Raw genomic sequence first — 24,275 nt, 5'->3', positions numbered from 1 at the left:
GCCCCTGCACCTGAGGCAGATTCTGGACCGGATTTGGGAAATTAATTCCCGCTTCGTTTCTCCGCCAAATTAAGCGTGTGATATATCAAAATGAAGTTTTAGATGTCTAGTTTGTGGGATAAAAATTTGAGAGCAAATGGTTGAGCGGATTGAGTGCAGTAATTCGAGTAATGTGAGTGGTTTGGAGCTGTTTTTGGGGTTGTTTGGGCTAATTGCTTATCCAACTTCAAACGGCGATAACCGGAGCAAATGAGCTCCGAATTGAGCGTATGATAGCTTGTTAAAAAGGGAATTAAGTAATACAAAAATATAATCTGAGAAGAAGGGTTGGTTGCGATCGGTTTGGTCGCAGAAAAATTTAGAGTGAAACATGTTCGAATTGGTAAAATGTAAAGTTGGAAATAGGCTAAGTGAGTTTATGGGAACTCCTTAGTAACTCATAATAAAAAATGTAAGTTATAAAAATAGTTGAAATAAGTCTTCCGCAAGAGTTTACGGTTACGGTCACAGCTTTTAATTATTACGCTTTTTATGATTTAAATGCTCGCGTAATAGTCGGAAAAAATTTATTCTCGTTTTTTTTAAATGAACTGCTGTGATTGTAACTGCGCTTAATATCATAATTAATGTTAACAATACCGGTACGTAACGGGCTGTTACACAACAGATATCTATGGCATGTGTGTAATCACTATCTACTGGCCAGAGAAATGTAGGAATATGTCTATTCCCTACATGTAGTACAAGGAACACCTCTTGCACCTCACCCACAGCCTCACCCTATTGTATGTTCTACATACTCAGGCTTACCGTATAGGTGGAACACCTCCATGCATATCAACAAGGCACTAACATACAATAGCTCAATAGCATTTCCAAAACATCAAAAGCATGTAACACAGCATGCATATACCATACCCCCATGGGACATGGTGGAACCACAACATGGCTAAACCGAGGACACGAAAGCTTACCTTGCAAGCTAACTATCCAAGGCAAGAGTCCACACTAGATCAAAGCCCGCAAACAGTACAATCACAATCTGTTTATACAGTAAGTAATCATCAATAACCATCTATCAAGGTTACATTAAGTGATTAAGGTTTTCCATCTCATTATAAGTCATTTTATGCATTTTCTGCAGGAGGTATTCGAATACTCCTCGATGAGTATTCGAATACTCCCTGTCTCCAGAAAGTATTCGATTACTTTCATTAAAGTATTCGATTACTTTCATTAAAGTATTTGAATACTCGCAAGTATCCGAATACTTTCCCCCCCAGTATCTGAATACCTCAGTATCCGAATACCAAACCTTACTGTATTCGAATACTTTCCAGTATTCGAATATTTCTTCAAAGGTATCTGAATACTTCTCTTCCCAGAAAAGTATCCCAATACTCCCGCAAGGAGTATTCGATTACCATGAACAAGTATTCGAATACTACACGAAAAGTATTCGAATACTTCTTTAACAAAATGCAGAAATTTGAGCCAACTTCTGCATAATCCCAAATTTAAAGGTCCAAAAGCGATTGGGAGTCCAATGACTCCCTAAACCGATATAACCCAACATGCTATGAACCCAGAAACACATTCCTTTAGTCAAATGGTTAAAGTTCCTCTTTTTAGTTGATTAAACAAGCTTTAAACCTAAAAATGTCAAAGAGTGTTCATGGTATACCTCCAAGGCACCAAAACTCCGAAAATGAGGCACACAAGGGACACTCTACACAGCAGCAAGGTTCTGACTTGAGCAAGACACAAATAGGACTACCAAGCTTGATCCTTTAAGTTAAAAGGTAGCTTCTTGAAGCTCAAGAAACCAAGAACAAGCTCCACTCACACAAACTCAGCAAGAACAGCCCCAAAAACGCCCAATACACAGCAAGCATCAACTCAAAAATGCTTCACAACTCCCTCACACTGTCTACAAGCTTAGTGTTTACAATTCTAGGAAGAAAACTCTCAACAAAGGTGACTTCTTGGTCCCTTTTCATGAGCAAAGGCCAAGACTTCAAGGGGAGAAGAGAAGGCTGAAGGGAAGTCAACAAAAGACTCAGGTAGGCAGCCTCCAATATGGCCTAGGGTTTAGTGCCATTAAGCATTTATAGGTCCACTTAAAATACAACACAATATTAACAATAATAGCTACGCTTAGCATTTTAATCCCAAACTTTGGAATCTGAATCTATTAATTTTTCCAAGAATAATCATATTTTTATTATATTTTTCCGAGTACCTTTCCGGTACGCGCTTTTCATAGCCAGTATCAGTTTCTGGCAGCAGTTCTCATTATATTAACTTGAAACTCGTTTTACAAGTCCTATATAATATTCTAGTAATTATCATGCACTTTTCATAATTTTCTGGGATACTTTTTCGGTACGCACTTATACCGACTAGCAGAACCGGTATCTGCATTTTTCCTCCGAAAAGCGACTTTCAGCATTCTTAATCACTTACTATAATTATATAAGCCTTATAATAATTATTATGGTCAATTATGGAATCATTTCCTATTTTTGCATAGTTAATTAATTAAATTCCTTAATTAACGGTGCGGGTTCTTATAGTCTGCATGTGTTTTTCTTTTGGATTACGCCTGAAGTGACTTACAATACTGACAGCATAAGCAAGGTCTGGTCTGGTATGAGCCAAATATATCAGTTTCCCAACTAACCACTGATATTGTCCTTTATCAACTGGAGGATTCTCCTCTTCATAACTCATCTTGTGATTCTGCTCAATAGGAGTACTAGAGGGTTTTCACCTAAGATTTTCCGCTTCTTTAAGAAGATCAATGATATATTTCCTCTGGCTGATAAAATTTCCTTCCTTTCAATGAGCTACCTCTATCCTTAGGAAATATTTCAATCTCCCATGATCTTTAATTTCAAACTCAGAGGCTAGCTGTGCTTGTAGAAAATGTTCCTCCGCATATCATCGCCTGTTATAGTAATATCATCAACATATACAAGAAGCACAATTAGCTTCCCATTTTAAGAGTGCTTGAAGAACAATGTGTGATCTCCTTGACTCTATTTATATCCTAAGGCCATTATAACCTTAGTAAATCTTCCAAACCAGGCACGAGGAGACTGTTTCAATCCATACAAGGCTTGTTTTAACCTGCAAACTTTATTTACTCCATCCATAAAGTCAAAGCCAGGTGAGATTTCCATGTAGACTTCTTCTTTTAACTCACCCCTAAGGAAAGCATTCTTCACATCAAATTGATTCACATCCCAGTTGTAATGGGCAGCAAGGGACAACAAAGCTCTCACAATATTCATCTTTGCAATTAGGGCAACAATTTTTTAATAATCAATGTCATATGTCTGAGTGTAATCCTTGGCAACTAACCGAGCCTTATATTTCTCAAGAGTGCAATCAGAATTATATTTCAAGGCATAAACCCATCTGTACCCTACTATATTCTTTTCATCAGGTGTATCAAAACCTTCCATGTTTTATTTTTCTCCAAGGCATTCATCTCATCTTGCATGGATTGAGGCCAATTCTCATCTTTTAATGCTTCATGTACTGATTTTGGGATTGAGATAGAATTGATGAGTCTCCAATTTATTGTGTATTAAACGTTAATATGAGCATGAAATTGATTAAAAGTAATTAAAAGTTATGAGAATCATAATTAAAGTGTTATTTTATTCTCAAAAATATTCTAATACAAATTCTTATATTTTGCAGTAATTTTCAGCTCTATAAAAAGATATATTGGAGAGCTCAAGTGGATTTGTTTTTCTAAATCATATAATTGATTGAAGATCTTATAGAAGATTCTCTTGAATATTCTTAAGGAAATTGTTTCCTTTAAATATAAAAGAGAATATTTTAAAGATGTGATTGGAGATTATAGTAAAGATTCCATTGAAGATATTATGAGGAATTAAAAGATATAGCTTAAGATTTAATGCAAGATAACACAAGAAAATAAAAATATATGATTTCTTCTATAAAAGGAGGGCTGTCACAATCAAGAGAAAGAGCTTTTGAACAATTGAGAAGAGCAGTTTGAAGAATCAAGAGGAGGAATCATGTTGTGGAGCATATGAGCACTAAAGAGTCAAGACAACATCGCATCAATGGAGTCTTGGGGAATTATTTTCTTTCCAATTGTTTTTGAATTCAATATGCTAGGCTAAGTTTTTATGTAGTTAGGGGTATATGGAACCCAATTGAATCTTGTGTGCTATGAATTAAATTGTCTCTGCATTCTTGTCTTTCTATATTTGAATGAATTTATCTGTTTTTAATGCTTTCTATGAGTTTGCTCCTTATAGATATATTTAGGGAAATTGTATGACAATAGAGATGTTGGTGCATGAACCCTGATTTAATAAATTCATCATAATCCTTGTGATCTAGTGATAGACATAGGACAATTGTGCAATCTTTGAATTCTTGATCTTAATGCATGTTTTCTTGGGAAATAACCGGGGAACTAGGATTCTTCTAAGATCACATAGATTTAGGATAATAAGGAATTGAGCCCTAATTAATTTAGAAATAATTGATTGACATTATATTAAGAGCATATTCTTGACTATTTAATTCATAGCATAAAGAGGAAATTGGGAAAAATTGAAACGTTAACTACGCTCTTTCTTGATTTTCAAACTTTCATCTTTTTACTTTCTTGCTTTTAATTCTGAAATTAAATGCTATTGATTATTTTTAATTTCAATTCTCTTCATCTCAATCTTGGTTGTCCAACTAAATCGTTGTTAGTGCTTGAAAACCAATGCTCGTGGGAACGATCTCGTACTCAGTATACTTTTATTACTTTTACGACCGGTACACTTGCCGAAGTCGCAACAAGATTTTGGATTTGAAAGACAAATCCATTTGAGCTCTCCAATATATCTTTTTATAGAGCTGAAAATTACTGCAAAATATAAGAATTTGTATTAGAATATTTCTGAGAATAAAATAACACTTTAATTATAATTCTCATAACTTTTAATTACTTTTAAATCAGTTTCATGCTCATATTAACGTTTAATACATAATAAATTGGAGACTCATCAACAAGAATCTAGTGCTGAAATAAAGTTTTTGTGTTGCACATAAAGGTTAGTAGAAGAGACAAAATGATGGATAGAGCGTTGGGTACAAGATGGACAAGAAGGACAAGATTTTATTTTTTTTTTTGAACATAAAGGACAAGATTTTTGAATACAAGATCTTTTTCTTTTTCTTAGGGCAATAGAAAAGTTATCAGGGGTACTGGATAAGCTATCGGAAGCAACAGAAAAATCATTAGAGGCAACAATATTAGGTTCATAAACAGTAGAAGTAATAATATTAGGGTCAGAAACAAGAGATTTAGGACTTACCAGTGGTTGTATAAAAAAAAGGACTTATCAGTGGTTCAGACAATTGAGGTTGCTGGTGAAGCAGTGTGGGCTGCTTTCTCTTGTGATATACCAACTTAGGTGGCGCAATCCTCTGTATTTTTGGTGTATTGGATGGGTCAGACACAGAAGAATCAGAAATAAGAGGAAGAGGTGTAGGAGAAGACATGGAAGGTCCAGACTCAAAGAAAGAAGGTGATGAATCTACTGAAGAACTGCTCTCCTCCTGAAGATGAGGACTTGGTAAAAAGGACTCAGATTCATGAAATGTGACATCCATTGAGACAAAGAATTTCTGACTAGTACGATGATAACACTTATAGCCTTTCTTATCAGGTGCATAACCAAAGAAGATACATTTGAGAGCCCTAGGATCCAACTTACTGCGATGATATTTATAAACGTTGACAAAGACAACACACCCAAGCACTTGTGGCTAAAGACTCCATAGAGGGAACATAGGAAAAGAATGAAGTCATTAAGTGAATATGACTTACATTGTCAAAGACTCGAGATGGCAAGCGGTTGATTAAGAAAGCTGCAGTAAGAATGGCATCTCCCAAGTAGCACTTGGGTACATGATTCTGAAAAAGTAAGGCACGATCAACTTCAAGAAGATGATGATTCTTCCTCTCAGCAACCCCATTTTGTTGAGGGATGTCCACACAAGTAAGTTCATGAATCATGCCCTAATCTGGGATGGATTGGAAAAGACGCTGATTGAAATATTCGGTACCATTGTCGGACCTTAGTCTTTTAATTCTTTTACCAAATTGGGTCTCAATCATTTTATAAAATCGAAAGAATAACTGTGGTACCTCAGATTTTTCATGCATTAAATAAGCCCAGGTTACACGAGTACAATCATCAATGAAAAAATAAACCATTTATTACCAGAAGCATGAGGAACTTTAGAAAGACCCCAAACATCAAAATGAACAAGATCAAAAGGCTTAACACTTTTAATGGTACTAAAAGGAAAAGAAACACGATGGTGTTTAGCAAACTCACAAAATCACAATGAAAAGACTCAACAGACTTAGAAAAAAATAATGATGGAAATAAAGACTTAAGCAAATGAAAGAGAGGATGCTCCAAGCATTTATGATGAAGTCAAATCAAAGAGTCAGCAGTAGACTGAGATGAGTCAATAAGGTGTGATCCTTAGCATATTCTGCAGAAGATTCTAGCACCAGATAGTACAACCCACCTTGCTCCTTAGCACCCCCATTCGTCTTCCTTGTGGCAAGATCCTGAAAAACACAGTGAGTAGGGAAGAAAGTTATAATACAATTCAAATCTTTGGTAATTTTATGGATAGAAAAAAGATTAGTGGAGAGTTTCGGAACATAAAGAGCATTTTGGAAATGTAACAAAGGTTGTAAATATATGTTATCAAAACCTGCAACTGATGTGTGTGAGCCATCAGCTATGGCTATTGTATAGGTGCCAATAGTAGGGTTATAAGAAAGAAAAGAGTCAGCACAACAAGCCATATGATCAATAGCACCAGAATGATAATCCAAAAAATTTTAAGTTCAGTACAAGAAGTAAGAAAAGAATGAGAAGTGGAGCTCATACCAGTCATAGCCAAAGCACTAGAACTGGATGGCTTACTCAGAGAATCAAGTATAGTCTGAATCCGCTCCAACTCATCTTGACGAATAGAAATAAATTTCAAAGATGCACCATTAGAAGTCGCCATAATGTTAAAATAACCTCGAAAGAAACAAATCAGACTCAAATTGATGAAAAATTACCCCAAAGATATCTGGAGAGTCCAAACAGAGGCAAAATTATCAGATCTACCAAAAGGAACCAAAAGAGGGGCCAAAAATACTACAACTTGAGGTGACAATCATACAAATGCAAACCCAAATGATGTTTGACTGCAGAGAAAAACATAGATCTGGAACCGGGAAGAAGAGATGATCAAAATTGTGGTGGTCCGAGGCAAAACGGCGACTGCACACGTCGAGGAAGTGGTGGCGCGAGTCCACGAGCAGAGAATTGAGGATGTGCGTTAGAGCGCGTGAGGCGTCTGGCGGTGATGGGCTTTGAATGGCGGGGTCTTCCGAAGGTGGCGGTCCTGTTTGTGGCTGGTCGGAGTTCTAAAGCTCACCATAACAGTGTTTTCTGGTGATGAACAATAGCAGGAATAGTGTTTTTAGGCTATTTGGATCACGGGAATAGTGTTTTGTGGTTGTTTGGTTCATTTCATGACTAAGAAGTGTTCGTAGATTGATAGATCTGAAAAAAGAAGTCAAACGGTGATTTTCTTGGTCCATAAAGTCCCCGAAATTTTTTTCTGTGGCGGCGAGAGGCAAAAAATAGGATCCGCTCTAAAGGCTGCAGTCGCGGAAGCAAAGCCTTCAGAATCGAGAGCTCTGACACAGTTTGAAAAAGGGATAATATTATTTGATAATTATGTATTACATCTGTACAATTACTCTCTATTTAAATAGACTAAATAACCTAATGGGCTAAGCGCAAAGAAGATTCTAGAATGAAAATAAAGAAATAAACAAATACAATTATTTATAACATGAGAAAAATCAAACTCATATATGTATATATGTATATATATTATATATATATATATATATATATATATATATATATATATATATATATATATATATATATAATTTTCCTTAAATATTAACGGTTACCAAACATATACTAAGTTAGTTAATTGATTCAACTTTTATTTTTTAAATTTCTCTACCAATTCATAGATTAATATGATTGAACCGAACAAGATCACAAGAACGGTAACAAATTTCCTACCAAGTTTTTAACACAACTGTATACCCAGAACTCGAACTTGAAATCACTGCTTACGATGTAATAACCCCTTACCAGTTGATCACGTGTTTAGTGGTAACTTTTATTTTTATTGACTAAGGGATTCAGCCTTATTAAAAAAAATTATAAAACAGGAAATTTCTGAAAAAAAATCAAGTATACCTAATTTGTTACATTACAATAAGACAATTTAAAACACGAATGAAACACATTATATATATATGACTTGATAATGGTTATGTTAAAATTTTCTTATTAATATATATTATCATAATATTCTCTTGTTAAATTCAATCCATCATTTGGTAAATTTAAAATTAAAACTATTAATTGATTACCATTATAATAGTTTTCTCCCTCTACAAAAAAACGGTAGACTACTACTAATGCTATGAATACTCAGACCATATGTGGATAGCACAAAATTTGTGTTAAGTTGTGGCGCCACCCTTTTCATTTACTAAAGCTTAAGTTGCATGGATGAAGAATAATTTATAGTTTAATTGGGTTCAGGTCAGCAATCAAATATTGTTATTTTACTTTTTTGGTGAGATTGATCTCCATGTCATTGTCAATAAGGCCATTCAGCTTGGTTAATCAAGTCATATAACTTGTTCACTAGTTTCCTCAGGGGCATTTGGTACAAGATTTTTTTTAAGATTCTCGGAAAACTGAAAGTGGTAATCGTATTTATCCACGTTTGGTACAAGATTTTTAAAAAAAATTCGGGAATCTGATTTTCCCATAATTTTATTTTATGTGTAATTTTTTTTGAAAATACCATCAGGAATACCATCCAAGGGATGGTATTCTAGGATTTCTATGGCAAAGAAAAATTTAATACAACTACACATAGCATCAAGAAAATGAACCCAATATTCCCGGAAATATTTTAGTCTACCAAACAATTTTTTGGTAACATTTCCAAAAAACTCATCTTCCCATCATATTCCTGGAAATCATGATTCCCGGATAAAAAAAAATTCTCCTCTACCAATCGCCCCCTAAAAAGTCCAATATGTTGGCTTGGTTTTCTAGCTCATCATTCTCCCATTGTTAATTGCTTAACCTTGTCTACACAACTAAACAAAAGGAAATTAATAAGGGGTTGGAGATTTAGGATGATTGCTTAGGTCAACAGACATGAAGACAAGACAAGCAAAATCAAATGTTGATTCCTAATTGAAATAGGTAACTATTGTAACTTTTTAAAAGTTCTTTGAGAGCTATTGCATATATACCAATTCTAATAGCTGAGACAGCAGATTCTAACAACATGAAACATAAAGAATGTACAATTCAAGATGAAATGATCTAATCAAACATCATCAACATCACTTCCAGCAACATGAGCTTCTTGAGCTGCCAAGTAGAGGCTACCATCAGGTCCAATCACCTTAAACCTACTCAAATAACAAAGCACATGTCATCAAAATGTGGATTAATGAATGATTCCTTCCCCATCCCCACCTCTACCCGTTTTAAAAAAATCAAGACAAAAAAGATAAAGCAAAAGCTACAGAATATGCTGAAATATAGATTAACTAACTGGTTACCTTTCAAGGATAAACTTTCCTTCTTTGTACTTCTGAGTCTTCTCATAGGCAGCTTCCTAAAACAAAATTGAAAACAATATATCCAGATAAGTATAAAAATTAATCACAAACCATGAGCTTTAAAAACTGGTCCTTACATATTTCCATCCAACAATGGACCCACATGAAACACAGAATATGTCAACCACAGTGTGCAATCCTGTGATCATCATCCGTTCTTCTTTCTCGCCAACGGTGACATTTACACTGTCATAACATTGATTAACAAGATGTTATTTGAAGCACTCATACACGACCAAGTCTTATAGTGATCGTGAGTTCATATTTGGTAGCAATTGCACTATTGGGGAATTCAATGCATAAAAAGTATCAGTTTTTCTCAAAGACATTGCAACTTCCATAGGAAGTTAACTTTTCATTGTTTATAGAAAAAGAAATTTTATTAGCAGTAAAAGAGGGAATATACATCTGGGTATCATAACGCGTAACAAGTAATATGGCTATATGTTTAGCAAAAATTTTAAGTCCTGATTTTTAATGCTAAACATTTGACACAACAGTATTAAGAGGTTCTAAATAGACACCTACTAATGCTTATGTTTATTTGATAGTGACAAAGTCAAAAAGAACTTACACATTATCAAAAAGATAAGCCTTCCCATGCCTGCAATGGAAAGACTAAGAGAAAAGCAGGGTTAGATTGTCTACGGATTCCAATTTTTACTCAAGCATGTAGTTTGCAAAATGCAGTGTACAATTAAGGATTCAGATGCATATAGCCAACAAAGTGAAGGTGAACAGCAACTATTCTAATCTTTCCCAAAACTTCTCTACTCATTTAACAACAAATCACTAGGGGAAAACACTTTGTAAAAGCAGCACAGCAGGCATCAATCATGAGTCATAATCAGTGCATAGAACACTTTAATTTTAAATACTCAAGAAGTTCATATGAGGACATCCTATACCAATTTGTATGTGGACAATCAATCAAAAGATTGCAGTCCAACAAATTCATGATTTATGAAATGTAAATTCAATGATATAGAATCCATAGTTCAAAGAAGTTCTGATGGGGATGTTGAATGACAAAAGGATTTTACCTAGTTACCTGGGAGCAGGGCCATTCAAATATTGATGAAAAATCAAATTAGGAAATTATACCAAAAGGTTAACATTTTAAAAGTCTTCTAAGATTTATAGTCTATTTGAAAAAGTCTTTCAAACACTTCATCCTCAAATTTGTCCAATTTGGTTTCTGATTCATTTATTTATTGCCATGGCCTGTATGTGCCCATTTTGCGCCAATACTTACATGGCTGCACCTATTACAATCTACTTAAAAAAGAAGAAGAAATATACCATCATTGAATTAAGAGAATTGTCAACGTAAGAAAACTTCTCGCTTAGAAACAATAACATTAGATCGGAACAAAAAATAACACAATAATGACGCCGTTGCAAGTAAGAAAACTTCTCGCTTAGAAACAATAACATTAGATCGGAACAAAAAATAACACAATAATGACGCCATTGCAAGTATGAACTAATACAGTCACCACACGACAAAGAATTTGAAGAAGTGATACTTTATTGCTCTCCAACACATTAATAATTAGTCCAAAGATATCAACCCATCACAACAATAAAACAAGCACGGATACATGGAATGACCCATGAAATCACAGAAAAACCAATATAGAAAAGCTCAAAATATAAGAACATAATATTGGCATATAAATAAGAAACACGAATGAATCGAATGAGTACCATTGATAGTTATAAGTAAAACATCAAGGATATGGAAATTGGATCTATACCTAAATTTGTTTGCTCCATGTTTAAAAATGCTTGAAAAGGATCTAAAGAGTAAAGAATGTTGATTCTTAAAATGTAATATATATATTTCCCCCAAATACCACTGTTTAGAGGAGTCATTCTGAGTATTAGTATCGAAAATGTTTCACACAGACGCAGCTTCTCTCTAGAGATGCCAATGCTTCCATAAACACAAAATGATAAAATATATTTAGTAGGCATATATATTTGATCTGGTTTTGTTTTTGTTTTATTTTTTTCACTTGAGTTAATGCTATCTTCTACTGTCCCTCTCCCTCAAGGGTGAATCATTACATCCCTCTCATCATGATCAACCAGTAATGGGACATCACAAAAACTACTAGCATATTAAATAATTATCCAGCAAAAACTGTACATTCAAGAACCAAAAAAATAAAATTCACATTCAATGGAAAGAAAAATAGGGGGCTAAAAAAAAAAGAAAAAGAAAAAACCTTGGAAATGATATCATCAGCAAGAGCAAAATGTGTCTGGCAGTGCTTGCAGCTATAGCAGTTTCCTTCAAGATTGATCAAGAATAACCTTCCCATTTCTCCCTTTACACCAATCTATCAACTTGAGACCACACAGAAAACAGTTAACCGAAATTCCCTTCAGAAAACAACCCAACAATGAAAATAAATATTAAAAAAAAAAAAACCCAGAAAGGAAAATGAGAAAACAAAGAGTACCCAGATACCATCAAGCCCAGAAAATCAATCTGGTAAAGTAAAAATGCGAAATTGAAATTGAAAGCATGCAATGTAACCGAACCAACAAGAAAATATAAATAAAAAAAATAAAAACTTGGCGAAGATGCAGAACAATAATAATAATAATAACATGTAAATGTGAATGAGCAAATGGTTACCGTAAGAGAGAGATAGCAGAAAAGGGTAACATTCAGAGAAGAGTGGTAGTGCAATGCAATTGAATGGTTATATCTCTGAAATTTGGAGTTTGTTAATTACAAAACCCAAAAGGGAATTGAAAGGGTACACTTTGTTACTGGGAAATGATGACATTCGTTACAATTTTTGTGAACACATGTCCCTGTGCCCCCTCTCTGGACCATGCTACATTGCCATTCTATTTTCTAAAAAAAAAAAAAAAAAAAAAAAAAAACGTCTATACTAAAAAGTAGAAACTTTTTAACCTAATATATTTTACTTATTTTTTTATATTTATCTTATCTATTCATTTCTAACACCGTTAAATTATATATTTCTGCTCTGGAGATTTTTTTTGTAATACGAGAAAGTTTAAGTGCCTATTTGGATGGGCTTTTATTCCTAAAAAAGTTGCTTTTTTTTTTATAATAAAAGTCATTTTGTGAATTTTTAGATGTTTGGATAACAACTTTTTAAAAAAGCAAAATTTAAAATAAAAGTTAAAATGCTGCTTTTTTTTTTTTAGCCAGTAGTTGGTTGCTTTTGAAAAGAGCAGAAATTAAAAGATAATATAAAATTTTTATTTTTAGAAAAAAAAATAATATAAATTTTTAAAATACAATTTTAATCTTATCCTATCATATCTATTTTATCTCTCCTTATCATAATATCATACTATTTTATCTATCCTTTATTGTAATTTTATATATAAAAAGTGATTTTTTTTTTATTTTAACATCTAAACAACTTTTTTATGTAAAAGTGGTTTTTAGATCATACATCTAAACGTAAAAAACTTTATCTTTTAGAAAAAGTTATTTTAAAAAAAGCAATGCATAAAAAGTCATTTTTTTAAAAGCTTATCCAAGTGGGACTAGACACCAATATCCTACCAGAGTCAGATTGATACAATGATGTTGGAGATTAGCAGGTAGGGTAGTCATGAAAATGAAAGTTCGAGTTGGACTTGAAGGCCGTAGCATGTGAGAGGGAAAAACAAAAAAAATTTCGCAAGCGGAATACACATGCATGTCAAGATACATACTTTAAGACTATGTCATACCTTGTTCGTGAAAACTCAAGATGATCAAGGTAGGTCTGAAGGGTTCAGACCCTCTAACGTAAAAGTGTTTAGAAGAGTGAAGTTTTCAGAGAGAAAACCTCACAAAAGTGGCGCAGGAATAAGAAGAGAATGGCTTAGGCTTTTTACAAAACCCTAGGAGGAACTTATATGTTATTAGGCGCACAAGAAGTGATCAAGAGAGTCATGATGCAATCAGATTTTTAATCCTCAAAATCCCTTCAAAAGGGCGCACCAACAAGGAGAAATAAGAGGATTTGTTGCAAATCAAATCTTATCAAATCTTGCCAACAACATCCTATCATATCTTTATGATATTAGGTTCAAAGCCTAATCAAATATCTGATCATAAATCATCATATAATCAGCTATATGGTGCGCCCCATATAGCCTAAATAATGACCAGATACATTTGAGTAGTTGCATTCAAACTTGAATCAAATCACTCAAATATTCTCCCAACAGATCGTATCTTCTGGAGCTGATTCTGATGACTAACCAACAGCCAAATCAGCGCCCCAAATCTTCTTAGATTATGTCCAAAAGATTTCCTCTTGATATGTTCCAACAAGATCACATCTTATCCTTTTGTTATGAAACAACTTTTCATAGCCAATTCAAATTCGAATTTCAAACATTTGAATTCAAATTCTAAATTCAAATTTCAAATTTCAAAATTCAAATTTCAAATTTCAAATTCAAAATTCAAAATTCGAATTTCAAAATTCAAATTCAAATTCAAATTTCAAATTTCAAATTTCAAATTTCAAATTCAAAATTCAAAATTTAAACATTTGATAATTAATTTAACTAATTAAATTAATTAGTAATGTCTTGGACTATCCAAGCCCATTACTTAGATCCATGCGCCCTCCGCCCTCCGCCCTATCTGTGGAGTTCTAAACTACTTCTTGGGCTAATAACAATTGTTAGGCCCAATGCCTTTAATGTTAGAGCATCTAGACAATTAGGTGTTAGTGTGTGACCCATTAGGTCCAACATAGCCACTGACATAAATGGGCTTGGGCCCAATAAGCCCACAACCCATCTAATGACAACACAGAGCACTAGCAATGCTTTGTTGCCCCAGAACTAGTTAGATTAATGACTTGATCATCATATTACACATATTTGGTTGCCGTATATATTTCCTTTCGTCTCGGTTACCTTCCCATAAAACCTAGGGTAAGGAAGCGTATCAACCCCTGCGGTTTAGGGTAAGTTTTATTTGAAATAGGGAATCTTCAATTTACAGACTCTAAAGGCAGATCATCTCATGATCTCTTTTACTATGCATAGATTCTCGAGTCCCTGTAAATGTCATCCCGATTTCTCCGGTTTATAGATAACCTAATCTCTCACAGAGATTTGACGAATTCCTTCAGCTTATCACCCTAGCCCTGTGTTCTTTCAGGACAAGCCCAACAGTATACCTATCTATGAGTCTCCATGTTTCAGGCAGACGAGGTGCACAATCAAAGCATGCCTTCTAGAACACAGTCTAGGTAATAACTTCTGGTCTTAGGAAAGACATACCCAAATATAAAGAGACTACTCTAATGATACTCTCTGTGAGAGTTCCTCATAGAGTCTCTTTGTGGGTCTGTTCAGTGCGAGCTATACCCTTATAGGTCCCCACGACTTTAGCTAAGACATCTCCATATCTGTAGCACATGAGGTCTATACCTTGTATCCATATACAAGTAGATAAGTCATGCTAGTCTTACCCGAGATTACTGACCTCATTCTCAGTATCTCTAGACTAGGAACATAAAATTAGGAATAAACATCCGGTATTCTTGAATCCTCATGATTGTGATCTCATCACAGATACTCATGAGATACATATTTTATTCCACGGGGTTTATCAAGTTATTCATAATATATTAACATTAATATCGAGACAGAATTATGAAACAAGATAAAGAGTGCTTTTATTTATTTGCGACAATATTAAAAAGGTCTACATCTATGTCCTTATTTAATCATAAGATTGTCTCTAGGACACCCAAATACTAACAGAAAAAAGATAAGCATAATATCTTATCCCTTATTTTTATGGTTGAAAAAAAAACTTTTTTATGTCTATCTTACCTACTCATCTCTAACACCGTTAAATCATAATTTTAACTAACTTTCATACTTTTTCTCTCTTCTTGAGATTTTGACACAATGATATTGGAGATGAGTAAGTAGAGTATAATAGACATAAAAAAGATAGGCATAATATCTTATTCTGGTTGAAAAAATAACTTTGTTTAAAATTAGTGTTTTATTTTTCTAAGAAATCTTCTTATATTCTCTAAATTATTTCAAACAATAAATGCAAAACTAAAAGTATTTGACATTTTAGAGAGTATAAAATTATTTAATATTTTTTATTAAGAGGATTTTTTTTTAAAAAAAATGAAGTTCTTAAATCTAGTCTATTTAGTATTTGGGTTTTATACTTCTCCTTTGGAAGGAGAAGTATTTTCTTCTGTCATACACTCATCAAAATGCGTGCTTTATTTATATTTATTTTGATAAAAAAAATCTCATGGAGCCCACTAATTGTTGTGTCTGCGGGAATCTTGAAAGTTTTACCGTGAAATAAGAGATGTAAATCCCTTATAGAAATAAGGACTTAATATTTTTGAAAACAAATAAGAAGAATATATAGAAATGTTTGCATTCGGTTGAATTGGTTTTAAGGCTTGATCATTTTGATTCGAAACATAAAAGCTTAATCTGGTGATGTTATATTAATGATTTTATATTTCTCTAAGATGCCTCCTCACATAAGAAGGATGGGCAATGCACAAATTCACTTACTTGTACTAAGAAACTCTACAAGACTTAGACTTAATTAATTATTAATTAAATGAGGGGCGATAATAAGGATTAAACTCGTGATACCAAAATTTTGATATCATGTAAATAATGAATTTAACTCAAAAAAACTTAAATTATTAAGTGAGGTTACATTGATAGCTTTATACTTCTCTAATACTTTTAACCCAGTCAAATCTAATCTAAATCGATTTGTATTATGGTGGTAAATACTTATGGCCTTTTTAATATTTTTATATTATTCTCTAACACACCCCCTCACGCAAGAGGGCTTTGGACTTGAAGCATGGATATGGCACAAGCCTTTTTTTTTTTTGGTCTGCCTTGTGCTTTTCTTAATTCTACCTGAAAGTGGGGGCGTTCAGAATCGAACATGTGACTTCATGGTCCTTGAAACTCTGATATCATGATAAACGCCACTTCAACCAAAAATTTTAAGGCGTTGGGTGAGACTAAATTATTTATTTCATATATCTCTAACACTCCCCCTCATGCAAAAGCTTTTGGGCTTGAAGCGTGGATATGATACATGCCCATTTTTTGGTCTGTCTTGTGCTGCACAAGTCCATTTTTTGTCTGCCTTGTGATATGAAGGGCAGTGAGCATCGAACTCGTGATCTCATGGTCACTGTAGCTTTGATACCATGTAAAGTATCAATTCAACCCAGAACCTTTAGGAGGCATTTGGTACGAGGTATTTTTTAGGATTCCTGGAAAACTGAATTTTTCTAAATTTTTAATTTTCGGATATTATCGTAAACTGAATGTTTTTATCATATTTCTAAAAATTGAGATTCTTGGATAAAAAAAATTTCTCCTCTACCAAACGCCCCAAGATATTGGATGAGGCTAAATTAATTATTTTATATCTTTCTAACCGTGTGTTCATATGGAATATATCTGGACCGATCGATGATGTGATTCCTTGATCTTCTTTGTTATATAGATGATGACTTCGTTGAGCACTCTGTTGGGCACGAGGTTGTGGTGAACCTATAGAAAGCCAGGTTCAAATTTGAGACTGGATCAAAAAATTATATTTGTATTTATTTTTCTTAATTTTAATTAATTTATATAATAATATATTTAAATTATATTAAATACAGAAGATCTGAGCAAGCAGCATTAATTATAATTTTATTAAATATTTTTATTTTACTAAAAATAATTTATTTATTTTATACAAGTAAAAATTAGACACATAACCTAATACAACTTAATCAAATCTTTTATCAAAAATATTTTAAATTTTACATAGGGTCAAATTAGAAATTGTAGTCTGGGTCAAATTATAATTTTAATCCGGGACAAATTATAATTAATTATATATAATAAGTACGATTTGTTAAAATTTAATCCATATCGAGACCACACCCAAAGTACATGTGGCTCCTCCACTGGTAATATGCATAGGGTTTGGCGTCTATATTTATAAGAAAGATTTACTTGAAATTCTGAAGATAATAGGGTTTGAGAAAGATTCAAACTCTCAATTACGTACATATTAGATAAGACCTATTATCCATATTTTTATTTCGAATTATGAATTTATGATAGACCTATTATCCATAATCTTATTTTGAATTATGAATGACTTCACTCTTATCTTCCGAAACCTGTAGATCCATTATGTGGGTAAGGATGTTCTTTAATTAATTAGATGACAGATATTCTAATTATCAAAATTTTCTACTATCAACTTATTACTTATCTAATCACCATTAGATTAATATTTTCTCTCTCTTCAAAAACTTTTTGATATTCTCTCTCTTTGATCCAATAGTAATGTGATGGGTACTAAGTTAGTAGTGAGAATTTTTAGTAGTTAGAATATCCTCACTCTCGTAACAAAACCTGTATGACTGTATCGTTTGTTTTTGTACGACAGATAATTTTCATTAAAGAGGAAAAAGAAGCAAGACAATCCACAATGTTCCTAAATCTCTGTGGACTGTCTTTTATGTTTATTTTCTTAGGTAATATTTGTTAAGGATATGAAATTATGTCTAACTTTTTCTGTGCCTACTCTACAAAAATATTTTTAGTGCTCCCATTGTACTGAATATTCGGTACATCATTTGTTAAATATAATAAAAAATAATATTTTCACATTACCCTCATCTTTACATTTATTTCCATTTATGTCCCATATTTTTCCACTTTTGGAAAGCAAGTTTGTATTTCATCTGTACGCAAGATAAGCTCCTATTCTACCTATTCATTTATAATATTATTGGATCAGAATATCAAGAATAGAGAGAAATAATAAAAATTTATTAACATTCAAATCTAATGATGTTGGAAATAAATATATAAAATAGGTGTGAAAAAAAAAAGTTAGAATATCTTATCCCTATTTTTTATATATTTTAACCATAATATATATTTTTATTGCATTTTTAGTCCTCGAATTTTTTTAAACTCGTGTTTAAAAATCACCGTGCTTTTCTTCTTAGTAGAGAAATCATCACCCTAACGGTGTGGTGTCTTTCTCTATGTCTAACTTGCTGAAACGTCCCTTCAGGCCAATAAAGACCCAATATCTAAGAAATTAATTTCCCAAAATATAACGAAGCACTGAACGTAAAAACAGCTTCATAACAATATTATTTCATGGTGTTCGGAATGAACACCAAATGTATGTAAGGATTATTGGATAAATGTAACTGCTAGGTATGAGTAAGTATGATCTATCTAAAGTCCTTTACATTGGTACTATCTTTTAATTTATAAATTATAATAGTTCTCATAAGCGATTATTGATAACGAGTGTCGAGCAATTCTGGTAATGATGAATGATGATCGTAGCAGTTATAAAAATCATGAAAGTTATTACAAAGCGTGAAAGAATCATGGATTTGATCCCATAATCCGGGCTCTTATTATATAGTCCCATAATCCGGACTTACCGTGGGACTTACCGCTAATCTGGGAATAAAGTCTCTGGCTAACCTTCAAACTATAACCGAATGGGCCTAACCGGGTTAACTAACCCGAAACACATGGAAATATAGTTTTTTATGTTGAATAAGACAATTTTATCTTATGCATATACAAAAACACGTTTTCTTTCTTTCTCTTCTTCTTAGTGAATCTCACCCAACTTTTTGTATGTGCACGAGTCAAAAATTATCTCAGAAAACATAAGAAATTATATTCTCATATTTTATACACATGAATCACAACCATTGCTTCAATAATTAGAAGGGTCTAGAAATTATTGTATATATATGATACAGAGTTTGGTGCACAAGGGGTATTTTTGCAAAAATCAACATAATTATTCAATATTTCATTGACTTGTTATATACAACTTAGGTACAAAAATTTCTCTAAAATCTAATGTGGCAGAAAGTACCACATCCCATAATATATATGAAAGGAGAGCAGGAAACACAATTGGACTAGGATATTAGTAGGCACCACTCGAAACACTGTTATCTTGATTATTTCTGCTTAGAAAGAAGCAATTAAGATATCATTCATCTTATTCATAACTTTGCTTAGAATGTAATCAACATTTGAAGATTCAATGTTTTATACTAATCCAATCAACAAATAGGATAGTAAATCTCCCCTCCCCAATGACAAAAATAGAGTAAAGAACGGTTTTTCACACCTAAAGGAACAACATTAATGATAGAGATCAAAACAAAAATAGGATCCAACTATAATGATAATCTTTCTGGTGGAGTACTTTTGACAGCTCCTATTCTTTGAAGAGGCCACACAACATGGGTCACCCTTCCTCGAACTAGACCCAAGGGAATCTGCAAACATGATTATCAGGTTACCAAAATTTTAGAGGATTAAAAGAAAAACCATCAACAGTTTCCGTAGAAAAAATCCAGAACACCAATCAGTAAATATTTTCTGTCTAGTCTAACAATGCGGTATTCTTAACTGCTTCAATAAAGAGTGGTTTGCTCAGGTGCACAAAAAAACATGGCTAGTAAGCATGTATGAAACACGTGGAATGTAAATTAGTAAGTTGATCCGGTGGTGAAACTACAGTGAGCAGGACTTTCCTTAATTACATTAAGCAATGCAATCTAAGGATATTGAATTGATCAAAGAAGCTCCCAGCCTCTATTATTTTGAAACAAGTCACAAAATTGCTAGACAAATAATAAATGCCTATCCTCTTCTAGCAATAAAAGCCTAACTGGTCAAGTTTTGATGAGCTGTGTAATAGAAATCTTGAGGTTTTTCACAATGTAATACTAAAGAGTATGTTTGAGAAGTCCTCATAACTGACTTCAATTCTATATCCTCGGCCAACCAGTCTACTAAAATGGTAAATGACGATATATTGCCACCAAACTCTAATTTCAAGTATTGATCCTTTACACACAGACTGTTTTTGTTAGAAATATAATATTAAAACAATTCATATGTCTTCACCTAACAATTTAAACTTTTGGGAGAGTTAATTCATGACATGGTATCAGAGCTTTTATGACTAAGTGATTAAGAGTTCATTCCTTGCCATCATCATTCTTCTAATAAAAGAAGTGGAATTCTAAGCACAAGGTAGGTGGATGGATTGGTGTATTGTCAACCCTCTTGCGTGAGGGCAGTTGTTAGAAATATAATATAAAAATCATTATTGTGTCTTCACCTAACAGGTTAAACTTTTGGAAAAGTTAATCATGACATGGTATAAGAGCTTTTATGGCCAACTGATTAAGATTTCAATCCTTGTCACCACCATTCTTCTAATAAAAAAAGTGGAATTTTAAGCACAAGGTAGGTCGGCTAATGCATTGTCAACTATCTTCAGTGAAGAAACATGTTAGAAATATAATATAAAAATAATTACTGTGTCTTCACCTAGCAGGTTGAACTTTTGGGAGAGACCTTTTTCTTGCTTCATTTTGCGTATCATTATCATAACAATATCTTGGCTGGAAACTCAGTGTGATAATAGCAACTTACAGGTCCAAATGAGTTTGAATCCTCGCTAGTAGCTGCATTGTCTCCCTCAACCCAACAATGTCCTTCTGGAATCTTCAGCACATCATGGTTATGACGGGTGCCAAACCATTCACCAGGTAATGCAACTATTCTTTTTATGTGTCTCTCCTTGTGATTCAATGGGGAGCTACAGAAGTTTCAGAATGTGCCAATTAAAACTTCCAAAAACAGCAATTTAAGTCTCAAATGTAATTCTGATAAAACATTAATAGACTTAGTAGTATAGTTCAATATCATAAATTAGCATCATTGTGAACAAGGGCCAACCAATGCATATAACTGTATAAGTTAAAAAATAGTTAATTAATGTATATAGGCCAGATAGCATACATTCACATAATGAACCATCATCTGCCAATAACTTCTACAGAAATGCCATATTAATCCAAAAACATACTTTGTAATGGTAAAACAATTACAATGATTCATGATGGCTAGTTCTATAGTTACCTGCTAAATTATATTCCAGGATACCATTGCCAGAAGAAAATATGGCATATAAATGCAAACATGACTCTTAAGAATACAATACATGGAAAAGGATGGACAAAACTATTACCAGAAGACCACCACATCTCCATGTGAAAACTTGTACTCCTGAAGGCAAATTTTCTCAACCAAGACATAGTCATCTGCAGCATAATCAATGGTCAAACAACAAAATCTGCAATTGCAAAAACCAATTTTTTTCTTATGAACCCCTTTAGCAAGAAAAGTACCAGAAAAATCTCTCATCAAAGAACCAGTTTTAGGATTAAATGTGGGAGACATCGAGGCACCTCGAACCGGAACAACGCTCGCATAACGATCAGACACAGTCAGAGTAACGAGCCCAGCTGTGACGAACTTTTTAGTAAAATTCCATAGAAAGCTGCTTGGGCCCATGTGTTTAGGACCTTAGATGCATGCCTATGTCAAACATCAACCATCTACACCCAGCTTTCAGCAATGAGAAAAGGGCTACTGAGTGTTGAATAAAAAAAAAAGCCTTAATTAAAAATTACATATTGCCAGAAAATATTGTGGCAAGGTGCTTGAAAGCTCCCTTAGTTTAATTTCAAAAGAACAATCAACAATCAAAAGAAACTAACGCAGAAAATGCAAGCAAGCCACCAATTTACACAATAAGATAACCTACGTTCAACTTATATCAAAAGAAGAGAAGAGTTATCAGTTTAACGTAATTCAATGCTAAAACATCCATCAAATTAACAAAGTTCCAGTGTACTAAACTTAGAGGTGCACATCTACTTGCTTCCACGAATAACTAGCTTGATGATAGTTAATCCTGTGATCTATTGGCGCTTAATAGTAGCGCCTTGCAGAGTTAGAATAACTCAGAACATGCTTCTCAATTGGGAATTCTGAAATGCCAAATTGCAAGGCTCAAATTGAAGAGCCTATGAAAATGGCAATCTTTGTGTTTTGTAGGAAAATAAAATGAAATCAGAGAGACTATGATTAGTTGATTACCACCAAAAGCAACATTGACTCAAGCATTAAATCGAGCACCTCATTAGCACAAAGACGAATGGGTAGGTATCAAAATCCAAAATTTAATTGGAAATAGGGAAATACTTAACATATAAAGAGAAGGGTAGCGCTCTGATCAGAGAAATGAGGTATAATTCTAGTGCTAGAAAAAATAGGCATTTAAGATAAAAAGAGAAAACACTTAGAAGAGAAGAGAAAGATTACTTACCAAGCAACGAGAGAGAGAGAGAGGTAAGCTTTAACGCAGGTACTGGAATAGTGTGATGAGCAGTGAGCAACCGCAAAAGTGAGGGTTTAGACTTTAGAGAACACACGGTTTTTGTTGAATTGTTGAATAAGGCAAGGTAAATAGGTATGGACCCATGGGCTTAATACATATGAAAAAAGCCGAAATGTAAGAATAATGATAAATGTAGAAAGATTTTTATCACTAAACTCCCACAAATGTTAAATTAAAAAAAAAAATACTTCAACTTGAGTTTTTTTTATTAAAAAAACTACGTAAAAATATGCCTATTTTTGAATTTTAGTGGATTAAGATTTCTTTTAATTAAATAGACTGTTATTACAACTTTATTTTCACAAATTAAAAAATTTTCATGAGGAAAAATATGTACTTGTACTGTTGTACATCTATCCCTTTTCAGAAATGTTATAGGGAGGGTAAATTATATGCGGACAGATAATTCATATTGTATTTGTCTTAGAGGAAGCTAGAGTTTGTCTCTGGGTCTTTAGTACTCTTTTTTCTTTTCTTTTTTTTTTCTTTTGGATGTTTTTGCCCTTATCTATCTAAAAAAAAGTGTAGAGACAAAATCAATCATAAAAATATCATCATAAATTATTCTTTTGTATACAGCTTTTTCTTTCTTTTAAAAAAGAGAGAACAATACCTGAAATAGTGAAATTGTTATTGTTCTGCTTTAATGACAGAGATGTTCAGCCCAATGAATTGGTAAGTTTATCTTGGATCTAGTGCTCTCTCTAAGGTATCTATGAAGGAGATATCCTTGAGTCAAGCAGATCGCTATGCACAATGAACTAATAACGGCGTTAGCCAATGAGGTGTGTGCGTGCAAAATGGCAGCATAACAGTAAAAGAGAGCGTACCGTACCTTTAGGGTTTACCTTGTATTTATAGAGGTTACCTGTGGGTAATATGATGTGGGCCTTTGGTGCCTCTGATAAGGGCCCAAGCCTGTTTGCTATGTTGTCGTACTAGGATTAGTATCCTTGATGGATACTATTTGTAATTATAATTGATTCAGATCTTGGACTGCACATTATTGGGCCTGCCATTCAGTGGGCCCCTTATACGGGTCCATAACAGTTGCCCCTCAGCCAGGCTACCTGGGCGTCCAGGTTGCCGGGGTGCATTTCCTTGCACTTTACTTGCTTTACTTCAAGCTTCTTGCTAGGC

General features: G+C 33.4%; 2 protein-coding genes across 5 annotated transcripts; both read right to left on the bottom strand.

Annotated features, from left to right (window-relative positions):
• Positions 1-9,504: 9,504 nt before the first annotated feature.
• Positions 9,505-12,132, bottom strand: LOC133309376 (protein yippee-like). Its single transcript, XM_061510140.1, has 5 exons — positions 12,037-12,132; positions 10,377-10,420; positions 9,880-9,988; positions 9,743-9,798; positions 9,505-9,589 (listed from the first exon to the last, which is right to left on the bottom strand). The coding sequence occupies exons 1-5, from the start codon at positions 12,130-12,132 to the stop codon at positions 9,505-9,507; spliced, it is 390 nt and encodes a 129-aa protein (XP_061366124.1).
• Positions 12,133-19,891: 7,759 nt separating this feature from the next.
• On the bottom strand, positions 19,892-23,184 carry LOC133309426 (uncharacterized). 4 transcript variants are annotated; one of them, XM_061510203.1, is made up of 5 exons: positions 23,064-23,184; positions 22,081-22,290; positions 21,921-21,993; positions 21,323-21,488; positions 19,892-20,154 (listed from the first exon to the last, which is right to left on the bottom strand). In XM_061510203.1, the coding sequence occupies exons 2-5, from the start codon at positions 22,244-22,246 to the stop codon at positions 20,053-20,055; spliced, it is 507 nt and encodes a 168-aa protein (XP_061366187.1). In that variant the 5' UTR covers positions 22,247-22,290; positions 23,064-23,184; the 3' UTR covers positions 19,892-20,052. The 4 variants fall into 4 exon arrangements, with proteins under 4 accessions (XP_061366187.1, XP_061366179.1, XP_061366196.1 ...); XM_061510195.1 differs by having other exon boundaries at positions 22,081-22,324; positions 23,064-23,175; XM_061510212.1 differs by having other exon boundaries at positions 22,081-22,321; positions 23,064-23,175.
• Between the last annotated feature and the right edge of the window lie 1,091 nt (positions 23,185-24,275).

Source organism: Gastrolobium bilobum, unplaced genomic scaffold (genome assembly GCF_033153095.1).
Source record: "Gastrolobium bilobum isolate Gb01-03AN ecotype WA unplaced genomic scaffold, APGP_CSIRO_Gbil_v1 utg40732, whole genome shotgun sequence".
In the NCBI taxonomy this organism is placed as follows: domain Eukaryota; kingdom Viridiplantae; phylum Streptophyta; class Magnoliopsida; order Fabales; family Fabaceae; genus Gastrolobium; species Gastrolobium bilobum.
The sequence above is the reverse complement of the archived record's forward strand: the minus strand, read 5'-3'. Positions and strand labels throughout refer to the sequence as shown.